The sequence below is a fragment of the Podarcis erhardii genome (assembly GCF_964252035.2).
Source record: "Podarcis erhardii genome assembly, chromosome: 2".
Taxonomy (NCBI): domain Eukaryota; kingdom Metazoa; phylum Chordata; class Lepidosauria; order Squamata; family Lacertidae; genus Podarcis; species Podarcis erhardii.
The window spans coordinates 3,254,331-3,271,952 of NC_138498.1; the positions used below are offsets into that span (position 1 = coordinate 3,254,331).

At 45.2% G+C, this 17,622-nt stretch overlaps 1 protein-coding gene across 1 annotated transcript in view; it reads left to right on the plus strand.

Moving 5' to 3' along the window:
* Window positions 1–813: 813 nt before the first annotated feature.
* The window catches only part of TNS2 (tensin 2), a 123,413-nt gene continuing 106,604 nt past the window's right edge, over window positions 814–17,622 (plus strand). Inside the window, exon 1 of the mRNA XM_081851666.1 lies at window positions 814–974. Within this exon, the coding sequence (XP_081707792.1) occupies window positions 873–974 (102 nt within the window). The 5' untranslated portion in view covers window positions 814–872. The remainder of the gene's footprint in view (window positions 975–17,622) is intronic.

A 17,622-nucleotide genomic window follows, 5' to 3' on the forward strand; every position in this document is an offset into this window, starting at 1 on the left:
ACTGCAACATTTTGTTACAGGTCCTACTTGTGCTTATCATTAGCAAGGGAAAGGCACATCCGTGATGGAGGAGTAGAGTAAGAGAAAGGCTGGCAAAGAAAGACAGGAATTTCACACCAGGTGTGGTTGCACATGCATATATTCCTGTTTAGGAAGTGGAAACCCAACGGCTGCTGCTGCTGCTTTTTCCTCCCCCTCCTGAGATGCAGGCCCTGAAGCTGCTGACCCAGAGCACCAAAAGCTGGAAGGAAACAGGATACAGATCTGGCTGAATGGTACACATGTCTCTTTGTTACTCCAAAGCTGCTCTGGAGGGATTTTCCAGGGGATAATATGTTTCCAATTATCCCGTTACGCTCTTTGGAGTGCATGTGTTCTGACAAGGCATCCTCCCCATTTCCAACAATATGTCATCTCCCCCTGCGTTTCCCTCTCCATGTTATTCCCTGAAAAGGTTATGACCTTCTTCTCTGTATGTGCACGCACACACACACACACACACACGGCATACTAATCTACCTACATCTCAGGGGGCTCCACTTTGCCACCTGTTTACAGGCCCAGTTTTGCAAACTCACACAGCTTCATGTGGCATGGCTGAGTTTGCTCTGGCACTGAGCTAAATATTATTAAGACAGTGTGTGTGTGTGTGTGTGTGTGTGTGTGTGTGTGTGTGTGTGTGTATGAGAGAGAGAGAGAGAGAGAGAGAGAGAGAGAGAGAGAGAGAGAGAGAGATGGAGAGCAAGGAGGTGGAAAGAGTGGGACAGGGAGGAGGAGTTTGTAAGGCAAGGCAGTTCCAAAGATCCAGAGAAGGGGGGGAAATACCCACAACTTTTGCCGGAGAAAGAGAGAGAGGAAGCAGAAGGGATCGTATGGGCTGGGAAGGAGGGTCCGATTGTTGGGGAACGGATTGCTGCTCTGCACCCCGGGGTAAAGGGAGCCCAAGAAGCGCCACAAGAATGCAGTTGACCAAGGTGTGTTACCTAACTCTCTCTCTCTCTCTCTCTCTCTTTCTCTGCACAGGCAAGCATGGAATTACTGGCTGCGTCATCTCATTAAAATTATTCAGCCAGAGACGCTGGCTGTTTTGTGGCAGACGATGGCAAGGGGCGTGAATGTATGAGTGTCTAGATGTGTTTGTGTTTGACTTTTCTGGCTAGAAGCATGGATGGAATGAATTCATCTCCAAAGTTTCATAGAGACTAGAAGCTGGGACACTTTTGTCTCAGTGCAATGCAGTGTATTCCGTTCCCTACTTCTGCCTCCTTGCTTCTTGTATTCATTTACGCCTCTCTTTTTTTGCTGTTCCTGAATCAGGGTGTGTTAGTAAACAGTTCCTAAGAGAGCTTTAGTCAGAGTGACTGAACCCTCACAATGGCTGTGATTGTGCTTCTGCTAGAATAAAGCATTTAGCAGTTCCTGGCAGGGTGGGTGGAAGGGAAAAGGCGCACATCGGTGCTGGTGTCCATGTGCCAGCCGTTTTTGTGCATGTGCACTAGTGTCAGTTTTCATCCCACTCCCACATAGTTTTAACTTCCAGAAGCCCAACTTGAGCCTGAGGCTGCGATCCTCAAGAGTGGAAGTCTTGCTGGAATAAATGGGACTTATGCTCAGAGTAAACTTGCCTAGAATTACATTGTGTGTGTGTGTGTGTGTGTGTGTGTGTGTGTATACACCCACACCCACACCCACACCCACACCCACACCCCGTATTTTTCTGTGTATAAGACGCCTCTGTGTATAAGACAACCCCTATTTTTAGGGACACCAATTTAAGAAAATAGGAGGGAGATTGCCCAGTGTATAAGATGACCCACAGTTTTTCACATAATTTTAAAGTAAAAACTAGTCTTATACACGGAAAAATATGGTATATATAATATGTATGCATGCAAATAAATAGTTAGAAAGGCATCCCTGGAGGCTAAGTGGGAGCTCTGTATTGTGCTCTTCTCAGAGTGGGTTGTTTGGACAACTGTTCTCAGTTGTGGACACCACACTTCAAACAGTCCTTTGCCTCCAGAGGTTGATGTTGATCACAGGGGCATGGAAACCTCTGAGGTATGGTTGAAAGAGCTGGATATGTTTTAGTGTGGAAAAGAGCAGATTAAGGGGAGGCGTGATAACTGTCTTTGAATATCTGAAGGGCTGTCACATAGAAGATGAAGCAGGCTTGCTTTCAAGAACGGGGTGAAAGCAGCAGAGTTTGTGGAGCAGACTTGCATCAGGAGGTGAGGGAGCAAAGCCTGGGCAGCTGTCTGCCAGGGATGCTGCAGTTGAGCAGGGTCCCCTTCCAATTCTAAGATGCTGTGGCAGTGCTTCACAAGGAAGAGGGGCAAGAAAAGAAGGACTGGTAAATAGGAACAAGTGGGTTGTATGAGAATCCCTCCCTACCCTGCCCCACAACCCACCCACTCACCCCAGAATTACAGTATAGTGGTCCACTCAATGCATCTGACAGAGAGAGGACAGCTCTCTTGCTTTGAGAGAACAGCTGAATCTGCCACTGTGTCCCAGGTGTGTGAAACGAGGTTTCTGATCAAAAGACACTTTTTAAAGATCATTGCAGACACCTTTAGGAATGACAGGGGCAAAGCTTTCCTTAGCTGTGCACAGTTTTGAACCATTAAGATGTAACTGTGCAGCAACTGCAGTTTCCCTTAAAAAAACAAAAAACTTTTTGCTGCTGCATGTGGTGATGGGGAGCATCTTGCAGCAGTTGGCAGCCAGTGGCTACTGTTCTGCTGCCCCACCCTTGCCCCTAAATTACCCTAAAATGGCATTTTCCAGAGGGATGTTGAGGGAGAGGGGGAAATGGAAGAGCTCTACTATTAAAGGATGTGGCAGAAAAGAAAAGGTGCCACTGCAGTTATGAGGGCTGTGTTCCACCTCCCCTCTTGGGGGCAGTATGCCTCTGAATCACAACTGGAGGGAATGCTTTTGTGCTCAGGTCCTGCTTGCGAGGTTCCTCTGGGGGCTCTGGCTGGCCACTGTGAGAACAGGAAGCGGGACCAGAGGGACCTTTGGCCTGACCCAGCAGCCAGGCTCCTCTGATGTTCTTCGAAAACATTAAGTGTCTCCTGAAACTTCTGAAACCAAATGCCCCCTCTTAGCCATATGTGAATCAGGGTGAATTCAAGGAAGGGAATGGGGGAGAGATTTCATTTCATCTCTAAAATTGTAGACAGGTGTCAGTTTTGTTTGCTTGGTGCTGCTGTTTTGAACAGGTATCAATATGGGGTTTTAAAATTATAAATAAATACATGAAACCAAAAAGTTTATATGTTGCCTCTTGGCCCTAAAAAGGGGCTTCGAGGTGCTTTGCAGCAACTGAAGACTTGTTACATTAAAAAATATAAATCCACAGCATTAAAACTGGTAAGACCAAGGCAGTATCCCACATCATACATTTACAACACACTTAAAACGCATTTCCCTCCCTCCCTCAAAAAGAATCCTGGGAAGTGCCGATTAAGAGTGCTGGGAATTGTAGCTCTGAGGGGTAAACTACAGTTCCCATGATTCTTATTGGTGGGAATGTGCTTTAGATGCACCATGCGTATGCAGCTTCTGGTAAGATTAAAATACACTAAAAGATGAGTGGAATACTAATGCCACAACCGATTCATTTAGAAAATTGCAGAGAAAGGGACCAAATTTCTCTGGCTTGATTCTTAATTTTTGGTCTTAAAAAAAATAATGTTCCACTATTTTGAACTTTGATGCAGAAATAGAGTAAATCGTTTTAAGAGCTGGCATTCCTGTAACCCAGGGTGGTGAACATCAGCCCCAAGGGCCAAATCTGGCCTTAGAAGAAATATGTGTGAAAATGTGTATGAATTTCCATCCAGACTTTTTTTAAAAAATTGCATGTATCTTTGTTACATTTCTAAACCTAGGATTAAAAAAATGAGAAACTGAGAGAAATAAAAATTGAGACACTGGCCATCCCTACCTGGCACTGTAAAGCTCATCAGACTCAACAGGACTTATTTTTTAGAAGAACCATGGAAGAGATTGCACTATATTACAGAGCAAATGAAGAGCCTTTGGTGATGGGCAATAAACAGAGGGGAGGGCAGGCAGGAGCTTAGCAGTGAACTTCAAGGTGAGAATGGAAGGTTTTCAAGCACGCAAGAGTGTCTGTTCAGCTGTGAAATGTGGGAGGCTATGTAATTGGTAATAGGCTTATAGGCAGGCAGGCATCCCAGGAGTTTCCGTAAGGGTGGGTCACAAGGCCACTGAGATTGCTGAGCGCAAGCAGCCCAGTTGCAAGTCTAGCTTCTCTGACCCCTTTTTATTCAGGTCCAGCCCAAGGCCAGCCTGAGGAAGAGCAGCAAATCCCTCCCCCCTTATAGTACGTAAGGTGGATCAACTTATTTTATCACCTGGAGCAGAAAAATCTCACAAGCACCTTCTGTCTCTCTGGCGGTAGAACAAACCCAAGTGATTAAAAAACAGTGAGCAGTTTATGCTGGAGATGTAAAATACTCAGTGCTGACACCTTACATATTTTCTGGACCAAATAAGGAAGCTTTGGATTGATGTTATTAAAGGAATTGAAACAAGTACGGGACATATATTACCAATGGACCCACTAGCAATTTTGTTTTGTTATATTGAAGATATAGTACCAATGGTTGGTAGAGAGATGGCCCTTTACTTATTGACTGCAGCCTGTATAGCTATTGCTTATAACGAATAAATTTGATCCCCAACCCTGGATGATTGACTGGCTAAAGTTTGGCATATAGCTTCCATGGCTAAACTGACTAAAACGATTCAAGGTCAAAGTGGGTAGACAGAAGTATGACAATTTTCTTTAAAAATAGGCTGATGCAACAAGGTACAAGAAAACCTAAATCCACATGCTTTGTTGGGAATATTGTGAGATTCTGATGTATGGATTTAGGAAGGTTTCTAGAATAGTAGGATGAGAGTCACCTAATTAACCCCGTCAGCAGAAGCCTCTCCCCACACTCATGAAATTGGCTCCAGGGGGTGGAGTCAGAAGGAACCCCCCCCCCCCCCGCACAGCATGCTTGTGCAGATGGAATATTTTTAATAGTGCCACATTGAATTCCACCCATGGTTAACGTTTACCTTGTTTAAATGTACTCAATTTGTTTCACAATTATTATTGTGTTTCTCCCCACCCACCTTTGCTTGCACACTGTTAAATACAAAAAAATCTGCCCTCAAAAGATACTCAGAGAGAGCAATTCTGCTGTCAGGGCAGGCAAATAAATGGCTTGTCAGACAAGAGCCTCTCTTTCAGCATCTACATTTTCTTGCCTCCCTCCCCACCCATCTTGCTTGCTATAGAAGCCCCTCTCTCTCCCTTCCTTCCTTTCTGTTCCTCTGTGCTTGTTGGCTTAGTCCAATTCAGAGGACGTTCTTTGCATTTTTTGAGGTTAAAACTTCTGGTGGGGGGATTTTTAAGGGCAGCAAGTTGGGTATGAGCACAGCTCAGAAAGATTGGCTCAAGTGGCGAAAAAACAAACCAACCCACAGGCGCCTAATCCATGTGAATGAGGAACAGAAGGAGCCCCTGGAGGAGCTGATTGGCAGGGGAAAGAGGGTTTTTGAGAAGATCGGTGTAGGGATCAGGCACTGTGGCTACTGAAGAGCATAATAGCATAAAGCAGCTTTCTCCCAGCATGGTGTTGTTGGACTCCAACTCCCATCAGCCCCTGCCATAAGAATATAAAATGTGTCCTGCTGAATCCAGCCAATGGGCCATCTAGTCTAGCATCCTGTTCTCACAGCGGCCAACCAGGTTCCTGTGGGAAACCCCCATGCGGGACCTGAGCGCAAGAGCCCTCTCCCCTCGGACAGTTTCTAGTCCTGCTTCCAGCTGTGGAGGCAGAGCATGGCCATTGTGGTGAGGAGCTGTTGATGGTTTTACCCTCCATGAATTGGTCTAATCCTCTTTTAAAGCCATCTAGGTTGGTGGCCTCCCCTGTGAGCGAGTTCCATAGTCTAACTGCGCTGTGTGGAGAAGGACTCTTGCATTCTGGAGTAAGAGGAGGAGACTTTGACACAGAGAAGCATCCTAATGCCACATGGAACATCTTGTCTTGTCCTGACAATTCTGCGTCACTTTGTGGATTGCTTACATTGTAATATGATTCTCCTGAGTCGGCTGGACAGGGGCTACTACCATTTTATAGTTCCCAGAACTCCATCTGGGTAGTTAGCAAAGCAGTGTGATATGCGTGTGCATTTGGCATTTCCTCTCTTTAATCCTTTCTGTCACCCACACACACAGACTTGCATGCTCTGTTTGCTGCCTGCTTTGTGGGATTCTGACTTTTCATGCTAATCGGTTTTTGGTTACATAGCAGAGACGTGGTTACTCAGTTCTGGTATATGATGTCATTTATGACTTGCCTCCTGCTTTAATTAAAAAGACCCGGGGGAATAAATATATGACCTCATTATCAAGATGGGACATTTGAAGTTTTCAAAGAGTCTAGATGAGTAGCTGTTTTTATTTGTGCCATGCTCTACTAATGGCCCCAAAGGAATCAGGCAGACCACTCCACGGAGCAGAAAGCCTGGGCACCTCCCTTCAGAAGAAGGGCCACAGCTCAGTGGCGGAGCACCTGTTCTACAGGCAGATAGTCCCAGGTTCAATCACCAGCATCTCCAGGTGGGACTGAGAGACAGCCCTGCCTGAAACACTGGAGAGCTTCTGTCAGTCAGTGCAGACAACACTCAGCTTGAAGGACCAATGAGATTAGGCAAATTCCTATGTTCCTATGCAGTCATTGCTCTGCTGCGAACTGCACCTTGATTTCATTCATACTTGGTTTTATCAACCAAAGGACCCTTATGCAGCAGGGGTGGGGATCCTTTGACTCTCCGCAGATATTGGACCGCAGATGTGCATACCACACAACTCTCCTGTTTTAAGTGGGACATCCCAGAATTACAGAAGCTGCCCCGGCTTCTGAGTGTATCCTGGGGTGCCCCGTTTTGGCTCCCATGCTCTGACACATGTTTTTTGGTCTCACACTCACCTTGTGCTTGTGTGCCACCCCCTCCTCTTCGTCTTCCACCACAATGGTGGGGGGCGGGCAGTCATGGGGGGGGGAGTGAGAGGCGATGGGGCCTCCATCAAGGTCATGTCCCAATTAGCCTCACTGGGATGTTGGAGAGTATGCACCAGCCCCAGCTGATGGGCTCTTACTGCTGGTCTGGAGCAGCCAAGGGGAGAAAAGGAGGAGGCTGGGCTACTTTAAAGGGTGTGGCGCACTGTAAATTCACTGTGTTGCGCCATCTTGGACACTTTGAAATTGTTTGATTAAGAGACTTTCAGAAGTCTTGAGACCTCCTTCTTATTGACTGCCTGAGCCCAAGCAATAAAACATTTGCTGAAATACTCTTTATTTTGCTATGTATGCTATCTCTGCTGCTTCTCTGCAAGAAACTACCTTTATTTTGTAAGAGTTTTTTCCTAGAGACTGTCTAGACTCAGGGGCGTTCCGAGGTGGGGCCGGGGGGGCAGTCCAACCTGGGTGCCATTCCAAAGGAGGGGTGACAAATGAGTGGCGGCATCTCCAGGGCACGCGTCACTCACCGCACCATGCCCCCGGGGTGCTTGCCATGCCCCCTGGGACACGCACCATGCCCCCTGGGACGAGCACCACTCCAGGTACCAGAGCAGGTTGCTCTGCCTCTGTCTAGACTGCTTGCTAACATGCTAAGCTGGGTCAAGAACCCTTTTTCAAGAAAGTGAAGGGAGCCAAGCATCTTGAGTGGAGCAGGCAGGGGAGTCCCAGGCCTTTAAACAGTTCACAAAATGGCGCTTGCAAGATGCTAAAGCTGAAAATGAGAGGTCTTATTGCTGGAGGGACCGTGTGTGTGTATGTGCCAAAAACAGGGAAAAGGGGAGAATATTATTATTTTTTTTAAAAAAACAAAACCCTTTACATCAAAGTTGAGAACCATATGTTGTTGGACTCCAACTCCCATCAGCCTTAGCCAGCATAACCAATGATCAAGGATGATGAGGTCTGTGTAGTCAAGCAACATCTGAAGGGCCATAAGTCTCCCATCCCTGTCAACCCAGAGGCTCTATTTTTACAGAAAAACTGCACTGGCAGCCCTATTTAATCAAAAGGATTGCTTGTGTGTCTGTGTGTATACATATACTCCAGCTAATTGATTATAAAGAATGCAAACTTGAAATCCTTCAGCTGTCATGTCCTATGATGGGCATTTGCAAGTTGGAGAATTGTGTGCACCCATCCAAAAGCAACTTTCTTTATCTTACATAAAGAACGGTTGTTTTTCTAGTTATACCAGGTGTCTAGTTGCCAAAGAAGCCTCCTTTGGGTAGAACTGGATACATTTTGTGTGAGATTTTTAGGAATATTTAATAGTGGACCTCAGTTCAGGATGGGTTTCCTTCTTCTTTCTCCTACAATCATGAGATGTCATAAGGTTGTCATGTGAGTGACAGGTGGGCAGCACCCACAGCTCAAATTCGACCTGTGATGCCAATCCTGATAAGGATCTGGCCCATGGAGCCAAAAAGGTACCCGCCCCTGTCCTGGATCTTGTGAGTCACTTCCGGGGCTGGTTACACTCTTGTGCAGAATCCAGCTAAGTCATTGTGTGAATGGAGCAACCTCTGCAAGCACAATGGAGCTTTGTCCTCCTTCTCCCCCTCGTGTTCTTATACAATTTAGGAACTCTCACCATTTTGGAACTAACCTAAGTTTTGCTTGCCTGTGTCTTCTGAATTCTGTATGGAAAAGCACATGAAACCATTTTTAACCTACAAAACATGTAGTCTTTTTCTATTTTCAATGCTAAAGGAAGAGGAGAACTTTGGAAGAAACTCACAAGCGCATATTTTAAAGGTCTAATAGCCTGCATTTCCATGCTTTACTTGGCTGCATGTTTTGTGATTTTAAATCTCTGCTGGGGTTGTCTCACCAAAGAGTACTTGCTCCAAACCTGGATCATCCATGGAATTCTCCTTTCTATATTTTAATTTTTCCTTACCAACCAACACTGAGGAGAGGAAGGGGCAGCTCCATTGCGCTCATGGAAGTTGTTCTGCACATGCAGTGATTTAATTAGATACAACCCCACGATTTTCTGAAAAATAATATTTTTAGGGTCACCGAATTCTACAATAAAATCTGGCCTCCTGTATACGTTACGCAAGTTAAGCAAAGCCACATGATCCACAGCAACTGTACCTGTTGACCTGAGGCAGTTATTAACATAGACTGTAATAAGAAGATTAGACAACTTCATAGTGGATAAGGTGATCTGTGATTACAACTTGTGATGGCTCTATGACGCCTCCGAGAGCAGAGGCAGCGTGCCAGTGAATACCAGTTGCTGAGGCAAAACAGCGTGAGGGGGCTCCGTTGCCCTCATGGCCCACCAGGGGAAAGAAGATGCCTGGTAGATGGACCCTTGGTCTGGTCCAGCATGGACACTCAGTCTCTTGTGTTAATGAGAAACTCTGGAAAGGTAAATGTCAGGCGTCAAGGAAGCCAGCTTTGGCTCCTCCTGCTGTTCTTAGCTGTATGATTTTAAAGCTGTACTATTAGGTCTAACATAGCCAAACTAAGGGGCTAATGGAGAGGGAAGCTGTGTGTGTGTGTGTGTGTGTGTGTGAGAGAGAGAGAGAGAGAGAGAGAGAGAGAGAGAGAGAGCGCGTGCGCGCGAGCGCAATTTGATTCCAAGGGAGCCTCTCAGGACCTGGACTGCTGCACTCATTTTCCCAGTCTCATTTGTCTGAAGTAGAAAAGGAGAAACTGGAAATGGAATTCCTGAGGCCTTGTTTCTTATTGGAATTCAGTCGTGATGAGCAGCTCAAAAACCCTCCCAAACGCCAAACTGCTGCTGCAACCCCCTGCCTGAGACAATGGAAAAAACTGCAATATGCACGGCTTGGACTGTAGCCCTTGACTGGGAGTGAGTGAACCAAGCGAAAGATTTGCCTGTCCCTGCTGTGAGACGTCTCCGTCAGCCAAACTCGGAGTCATCCAGTCCTTGATTCCTCAGTTCAAGGAACCAGCCCCCCCCAAGCCTCTGGCCATGGATCTTGGCCTTTACCCAGGGAGGAGGTACGGAGCACTGACACATTTAAAACATGTGGCTCTCCCCAAAGTACCCTGGGAAATGTAGTTCATCCCTTACAGAGCTACTATCCTTGGCACCATAAACAAACTTCAGTTCCCAGGAGTCAGGAGGGGAAGGGCAAAGTCATGCGCCTTAAATATGCCTTAAATATACAGTGTGTGTCAGAAGCAACACCTTCTCTGGAGGATTAAGATTCTTCTGAAGTTGTGCAGGGGCCCCTCTGAACACCGAGGGGCCCCAGCCCCTTCCAAGCCCACAGGAACATATACCGAGCATGTCAAAGCCTTGAATTCCCGAAGGGTAAGGGTCCTGTTCCTCGAGTCAGTGGGGTGTGGAGCACAGAGTGCTGGACTTAGGGCTAAACTAGGCATTTCTATGTATACCTGGACCTGGTGATGAAAACCACCACAGCACTTCTGGCTTTCCTCCTCATTGCTTGTGGAAAATCTACCTGGTGGCCTGACTCTGCAACAGTCAATATGTTTCCTTCCTATCCCTGCTTCCCCTTATTTATTTATTTATTTATTTATTTATTTATTTATTTCATCTTTACATTTCTATCCCACCTTTCCTCCAAGGAGCTCAGGGTGGTGTATATAGTTATCTCCCCTCCCCATTTTATCCTCACAACAGCCCTTTGAGGTACTTTAAGCCGAGAGATGGTGACTGCTCTTTGTCCGGCCAGCCCAGGACATTTTGGCACCTGAGGCAACCACAGCATGGTGGTCCCCATCTCACTCGGGAAGAAACAGGGAGTGAAGACCAAACCAGGAACAAAAGAAAAACAAAGATCTGCTTCGGCTCCTGCCTCCTGAGGTGGTCACTTTACCTTGCCTCATGTGATCAGTTCATGTTCTAGAATCTAGACATTGCTGAGGGTAGGCACAAATTAGCAGGGTTAGCCTATAACATTTGGCTGCCTGAGGTGAAGGAAAAGATGGCTCCTCTCTCCATTCCACATACAGAAGCAGACCCTGCTGGCGGTTGAATCTTACTTCAACAGTGGCAGTGGGGCACCACCTCTGATGCTCCTGAGGGCCAAGGGCTACCTCAGAGAAGACAAGGCACACACCGCTCTGTCTGTTCCGACCCCTCAGCATATGCCACCTGAGGCATCTGTCTCACTCTGCTCAATGGCAGGGCCGGCCCTCAGCTTCAGATCCCTGCTTGGCATCGGTGGCCCCTGCCCAGATCTCACAGGCTGACAATCCATAGGTTATCAACCAGAGAACATGCTGTGTGCCCACATGCTTCCTCCTCATCTCATCCCTCACACACCTGGCTGCAGCGCTTCTGCCTGGCTTGTTAGGCAGAGTTGCCCATGGCTCTGTTCCCTGTCTTAAAGCCGACTGCGTTTTTTTCCGGTTTTATAACCAGAAGTTCAAACTGTGTGCCATGTTAGTCTTTTTCTTAGCACCTCTGAGTTTTAGCAGCTATAGAAGGGCTTTTTGTAGATTGTATGTGTCTTGACAAGAGTTGGTGAGGCCTCTTTAATGGTTTGGTGCTTAAGGAAAGACGGTGTTGAGTCAAGGAAGGAGAGATTATCGTTGAAGAAGCACAACATAAGTAAATTCTTCACATTCTCATGAAAAATTGTAGAAATATCATTTCAGGTTCACATTCAGGCTATGATGCCTGCTCACCCAGCTGCGGAATGATCTGCCTGAGAAGACTGTGGAACAATCTGAGGAGAAGTCTAGGCCAGGGGTCAGCAACCTAAGGCCCATGGGCCGGAAGTGGCCCACGGAGGTCGTTTGACCGGCCAACAAGCTGCCCCTGAACTGAGATGCCCACTCAGGCGCTGTGCTAAACTGGCACAGCATGGCACGGGGACTCGCTTCCGTGGTGCCGAAAATCACATCTGTGCAGATGCCAAAAATCGCGGGCGTGATCCAGCCCACAGAGGGATCTCTGTGGGACCGGCCCAGGCAAGATAAACCTTGCTGACCCCTGGTCTAGGCAGTGCCATAAGACCTCTCAGGATGCAAGTACAGGGGATCCCTGTTGCTTCCATAGCGTGCTGAGTAAAAAGCAGTAATTGTTACCTTGCCCTGACAGAAAGGTTTAATACGGTGGTACCTCATGTTATGTACCATCCTCCTTACGAATGCTTTGGGTTACGCGCTCTGCTAACCCGGAAGTAGATGCCCCTTGTTGCGAACTTTGCCCCAGGATGTGAGCGGAAATCACGCTCCGGTGGCATGGCAGCAGCAGGAGGCGCCATTAGCGAAAGTGCTCCTCATGTTACAAGCGGTTTCTGGTTACGAACGGACCTCCGGAACGGATTAAGTACATAACTGTACTGCTGTTTCACTTCAGTATGGGAATATGGGATAGTTCCAATTAACAGTAGCACACTAGAACAAAAGTGTCTGAAATATCATACCGTAGGACATTTCAGGGCTCCTCCAGATGCCCTGTTTACTGAGCATTTATCTTGATTTACTTCCACAAGCATATTTGGCGTGCAGGTTAAATTATATCCTGTCTTTATTGAGCATTGATCCTGATTTGCTGGCACAAAGTTTATTTATGTGGAGTGGAGGTTAGATTATATCCTGTCTTTATTTGATTTGTTGGTGGGTAGGGGTTGTTATATGAGAATGAACATTCATTCTGATTTGCTTGCGGGGTGTTTATACATCTTCCCATTAATCATGTCTTCATTCTACAATTTTCAAGGGATTAAAGCACTCTGTCACTTAGCACGACAAACCTATTTTTAAAGCAAACAGACTTTTTGTGGTTAGGAAAGAAATGGCAAAATGCACCAAAAAGTCTAGGATGAACAAAGGATTAATGGGAAGACTCCACAAGCAAATCAGGATGAATGCAAGATGAATCCTCATTGTCTTTGTAAACAAATGAAAGCAAAGGCTCAGTGTAGACTAGGAATAGTCTAACTACCACATAATCTTTGGGATGAATACTGAATGAACAGGTTGTCTGAAGTGGCCCTAAATATCCCAGCATGTGTTTGAATTCCTTCCTGCCAAAGACTGAGTTCAGAGCTGCCCTTAGCCTTCAAGGGGACACAAGGCATTTTGTGTTTTTCAAATGGAAAGTCCACGGCTCATCAGTATTACATCCAGTCCAGATGCATTGACATCATAGATGGGAGGTATAGGAGGATAAGGATAGGCAAAGGCCCACTGAGAAAACCATCCTGCTCACCTTTTGACCTCCCCTCAGCTGGCAGAGTTTTATGGCAGAGTAAAGGTAAAGGTAAAGGGACCCCTGACCATTAGGTCCAGTCGTGACCGACTCTGGGGTTGTGGCGCTCATCTCGCTTTATTGGCTGAGGGAGACGGCATACAGCATGTGGCCAGCATGACTAAGCTGCTTCTGGCGAACCAGAGCAGCACACGGAAATGCCGTTTACCTTCCCGCCGGAGCAGTACCTATTTATCTACTTGCACTTTGATGTGCTTTCGAACTGCTAGGTTGGCAGGAGCAGGGACCAAACAATGGGAGCTCACCCCGTTGCAGGGATTCGAACCGCCGACCTTCTGATTGGCAAGCCCTAGGCTCTGTTGTACTAAACATATATACTTGCAATTATTATTTACTTCTGATAAAGCATTGTTATTTGTTTGTCTCACTCTTCCTTCAGAAGGCAGTAAAGTCACTAATCCTTCATCTGTCTCTATCCTAACATACTCATTAAGCTCTGGTGTGTATCTCATTCCAAATCCTCGAGAGAGATTCTGAACTATCAGGAGAATATTTCAAGTCATTGGCTCTTATTGCTCAACCAATTGTCCTGGGCTATTAACATGTTTTTTTCTAGTTAAGTTTTTATCAGCATCCTTAACACCTTCTTTCCTATATGGTTTACATAAATTATTTACAATGTTTTTAGCTCTTCCTGGAAAAGAGGGTAAATCAGGCTAACAAGAAATAAAGATTAAATCTAAAAAAACATACATGATGATTCATGGTTAGCTATATACAAAGGAATTTCTTCTCTTCCTGTCAAGCACTTCAGGTCATTGCAATCAGTGTCCCAAGACCAATAAGCTTTCTAAAGAAAACATTCCCTTCTCAGGCTATTACATGCAATAGTCACCATTTGCAAAACAAAAGGCAACATTTAGTCTTTTATACAAAGCTTTCTGTGCCGCTCTCCTGTGTGCACTTGTTCACAGGATAGACATTCTTCTCCACAGCTCACAAATATAACTAAGAATTTCCTTGACCATGGTTCCTTCCTGGTCCTCAATTAATAAGGTTGTTTGCTGAGATAAATAGAGTTTTATTACGGTAGGGCCAGGAATGTGTGTTGGACCATCAGAGATACATTTCAGAAAAGAAAAGAAAAAACCTCTTTCACCTAAGACATTTGCTAATATGGACCAGTGGTTAATCAGGGTGCTGGACTTAAGACCAGGGAGGCCAGGGTTCACATCCCCACTCAATCACAAAGGTCACTGAGTGAGCTGGGTCAGTCACTCTCAGCCACTTCACCGTGCAGGATTGTTGTGGTGATAAAATGGGGGCGGGGGACACATGCATCTCTGAGGAGGGGGTTATGCATGTAATAAATTTATAAATAATTTTTCATTTTTTCCAGTAGTCCAAACACCTACACTCAAACATTCTTGCTGCATTAAAAACACATTTCCTAATACAGATGAAATATCCTCTCTTCACACAAGGACACTTCCTTCCTTGGACTTCCACTCACTAGGATAACGATAACCTCTTTGTGGCCAATTTTATTGCCAGCCTCTTAAAAAAGGTACTTTCCCTAGTAAAGCAGCAGTCCTAACTGTTATGTACTGAAGTTCTCACCCTGGGCCAGCAGGGGGATACTGTAGATAGTTATGCAAATGAAGGATCGAAAGTGACGTTCAGTGATTGGATAGTTTGTATGCAAATGAAGGATTGAAAGTGACGTTCATTGATTGGCTAGTTACAGAAAATGGTTACTGTTGCATTCTAGTGGAGCTCTATATAAGCAGGCTGACTGAGCTCCTCAGTTCAGTTCTGTTCCAGCTTACAAATAAAGAGCTGCTTTGGAAGAATTGCTGTGTCGTCTGATATGTTCGCCCACAACCTAACACTAACGTGTCTACTCAGAAGTAAATGCCATTGAATTCAATAAAGCTAAGGGAAAACCTAACAACATGGTAGCAGGGCTGGATTTAGATGGCGAGCGGCCCTCGGCTACTCCACTTGTGAGTGGCGAGCGGCCCTCGGCTACTCCACCCTCCCAACCCCCCACCCTCACGACAAAACTGAATAAAGCCAAGGATGATGATGGGCATTTAAAATTCTGCAATTCACAATTTCTCCTCTAAAGGACATCTGAAAACTTCATCAAAATTTGTTTGTCTAAGTTTGTCACTTTCAGTGTACAGAATGCTCAGTGCGGACAACCTCACTTGAGACATTGTGGCCCTTAATTCATTTTTAATTCTTTTGAGTCCTGAAAAACTACTCTTTCCTGAGCAGTTAGTGACCATAAGGCTAAGAAATAGCCGCATTAGGCTAAGAAATAGCCGCTTCCACATTAGGAAAGGCCATCTGAATTTTTTCCTTGTATATAATTTGATAAAGGTCTGTATGAGACAGAGAGTGCTCTGCTGTAAGCCTATGGCTTTGTGTCACATACAGGTGAAAGTGCAAAAGTTCATCACTAAGTTTCAGGTCAATATCTTCTGGCTATGCTTTCATCAACAATTCAACACCTTGCTTAATTTATTGCTTAGATGCTGTCAAAGTAGCAAGAATGGCAAACAATTGTGCAACATCACTGTACTTCTTCTTTTTAAATTGGCTTCAAGTGCATCTAATATAGGAATAAAGGATTTTATTCTAAACCTATCTCTTGAAGAAAGAGCATCTGAGGCATCAGGTGCACTTCTGCCATTTCTTTGCCGTTCCCTCACTCTTTGTCTCCTTGTTTTGTAGTTGACATTTGGCAAGGTGGCTTTTGCTTGTTTCTCAAGCTCATCAGACGTGAACTGTACAAACTTGCACCAGAACTCAATAACAGGTCTGATTTCTAAAGGGCTTTGCTGACCTTGTGAAAATGACCTAGCACACGGATTTATATCTCTAAGATTTTGCAGACTTTGGCTATGAACTGGGGCCCTACAAAAAAATTTCAAGTTGGGCCCCAGAGTTTCAAATTGGACCACACTGGCTGGCCCTGAGTCTCATAGTTGCTGGGCCCAAGTTGCCCCGCCATTGCATGAAGTCTTGGGTTTGCAATTTGGGGTGAGAGGGGACTGCCCACTGTGGGGTGGGCAGGCTGGGGAGGCCCCCTAGATTTAGAAGCCCAAGGCTTCAGTCTACTGAGCCCATACATAAATCTGGTAATGCATGGTAGCTATTTAGTGCTGATAGCGCAGCTAAGGGTGCTTCCTGGCAACCTATTTATTGCACATTCATCCTAATTTATTTGGAGGGAGATTAGATGGCCTGGGTTATTTAATTGGCAGCGGCAAGAGTCAGTCCAGTCCAGTCAGTCAGTCAGTCATTAAGTCTCAATCTCTAGCTCCTGGATGCAATTAGTCCTGCTCTAGTTAACTCCCTCTTGAACACAAGCCTAGTTGCATCCCTCATGTGTGGGTGTAGGTTTTTTTGGCATTTTCATAAAAAAAACTCAACAGTTTTGGGGTCTTTCTAAAGATAGCTCTTTCGGGGGGGGGTTGCGTTTTTTACTTTGTTAGCCTAATGACTGTTGGGAAGAAAGTTATTAGATGCTCAAGCAGCAGAGCAGAGGCAAAGCTGCTGCAGCAGATTGCATAGGCTTACCTGCAGGAAGGAGCCCCAGTTCACTAGCGTGGTGGCACATTTATTTTTATCACAGATATCCTCCCCATAAATGACAAGTTCTTCCCCAAATTTATAGGCACTTCTTAACCTCTCTCCAAACTTTCGCATAATTGTCTTTAAAAATATTGATATTCCTCAGTGTTAAACACACTCCTAAATATTTAATTTTCTTTTCAATCATTAATCCTATTGATAATTGTAGATCATTTTTTATCTGGCAATTCATATTTTTCACCATAATTCTTGTTTTATTTTTGTTAAGTTTGAAACCTGTTTTCTCTCTGAATTCAGAAATTTGTTCTAAATCCCTTGGTACACTGACCATAGGTTCCTCTACCGCTGTCATCACTTCATTGGCAAATGCCTTGTGTTTATATGCTCTCTGCCCCACTGTTATCCCTTTGATCTCTTCATCAGATCTATTTCTTCTAGCCAGAACCTCCAACACCAATATAAACAATAATAGTGACAGGAGGCAGCCTTGTCTTGTCCCCTTAGTTATTTTAAATTTTTCTGTTGAGGCATTATTCACTATCAGCATAGCATGTTGATTAGAATAAATTGCCTCAATTGCTTTCAAGAATATATCTCCACAATTTATTTTTTCTAAAGTTTTTGTCATAAAAGTCCATGAAATGTTATTGAAAGCCTTCTCTGTGGCTTCCTGATTTGTTTCCCTGCTAAAGCAATGGGAGGAACAAAGTGCTGATTGTTGAACAAGGT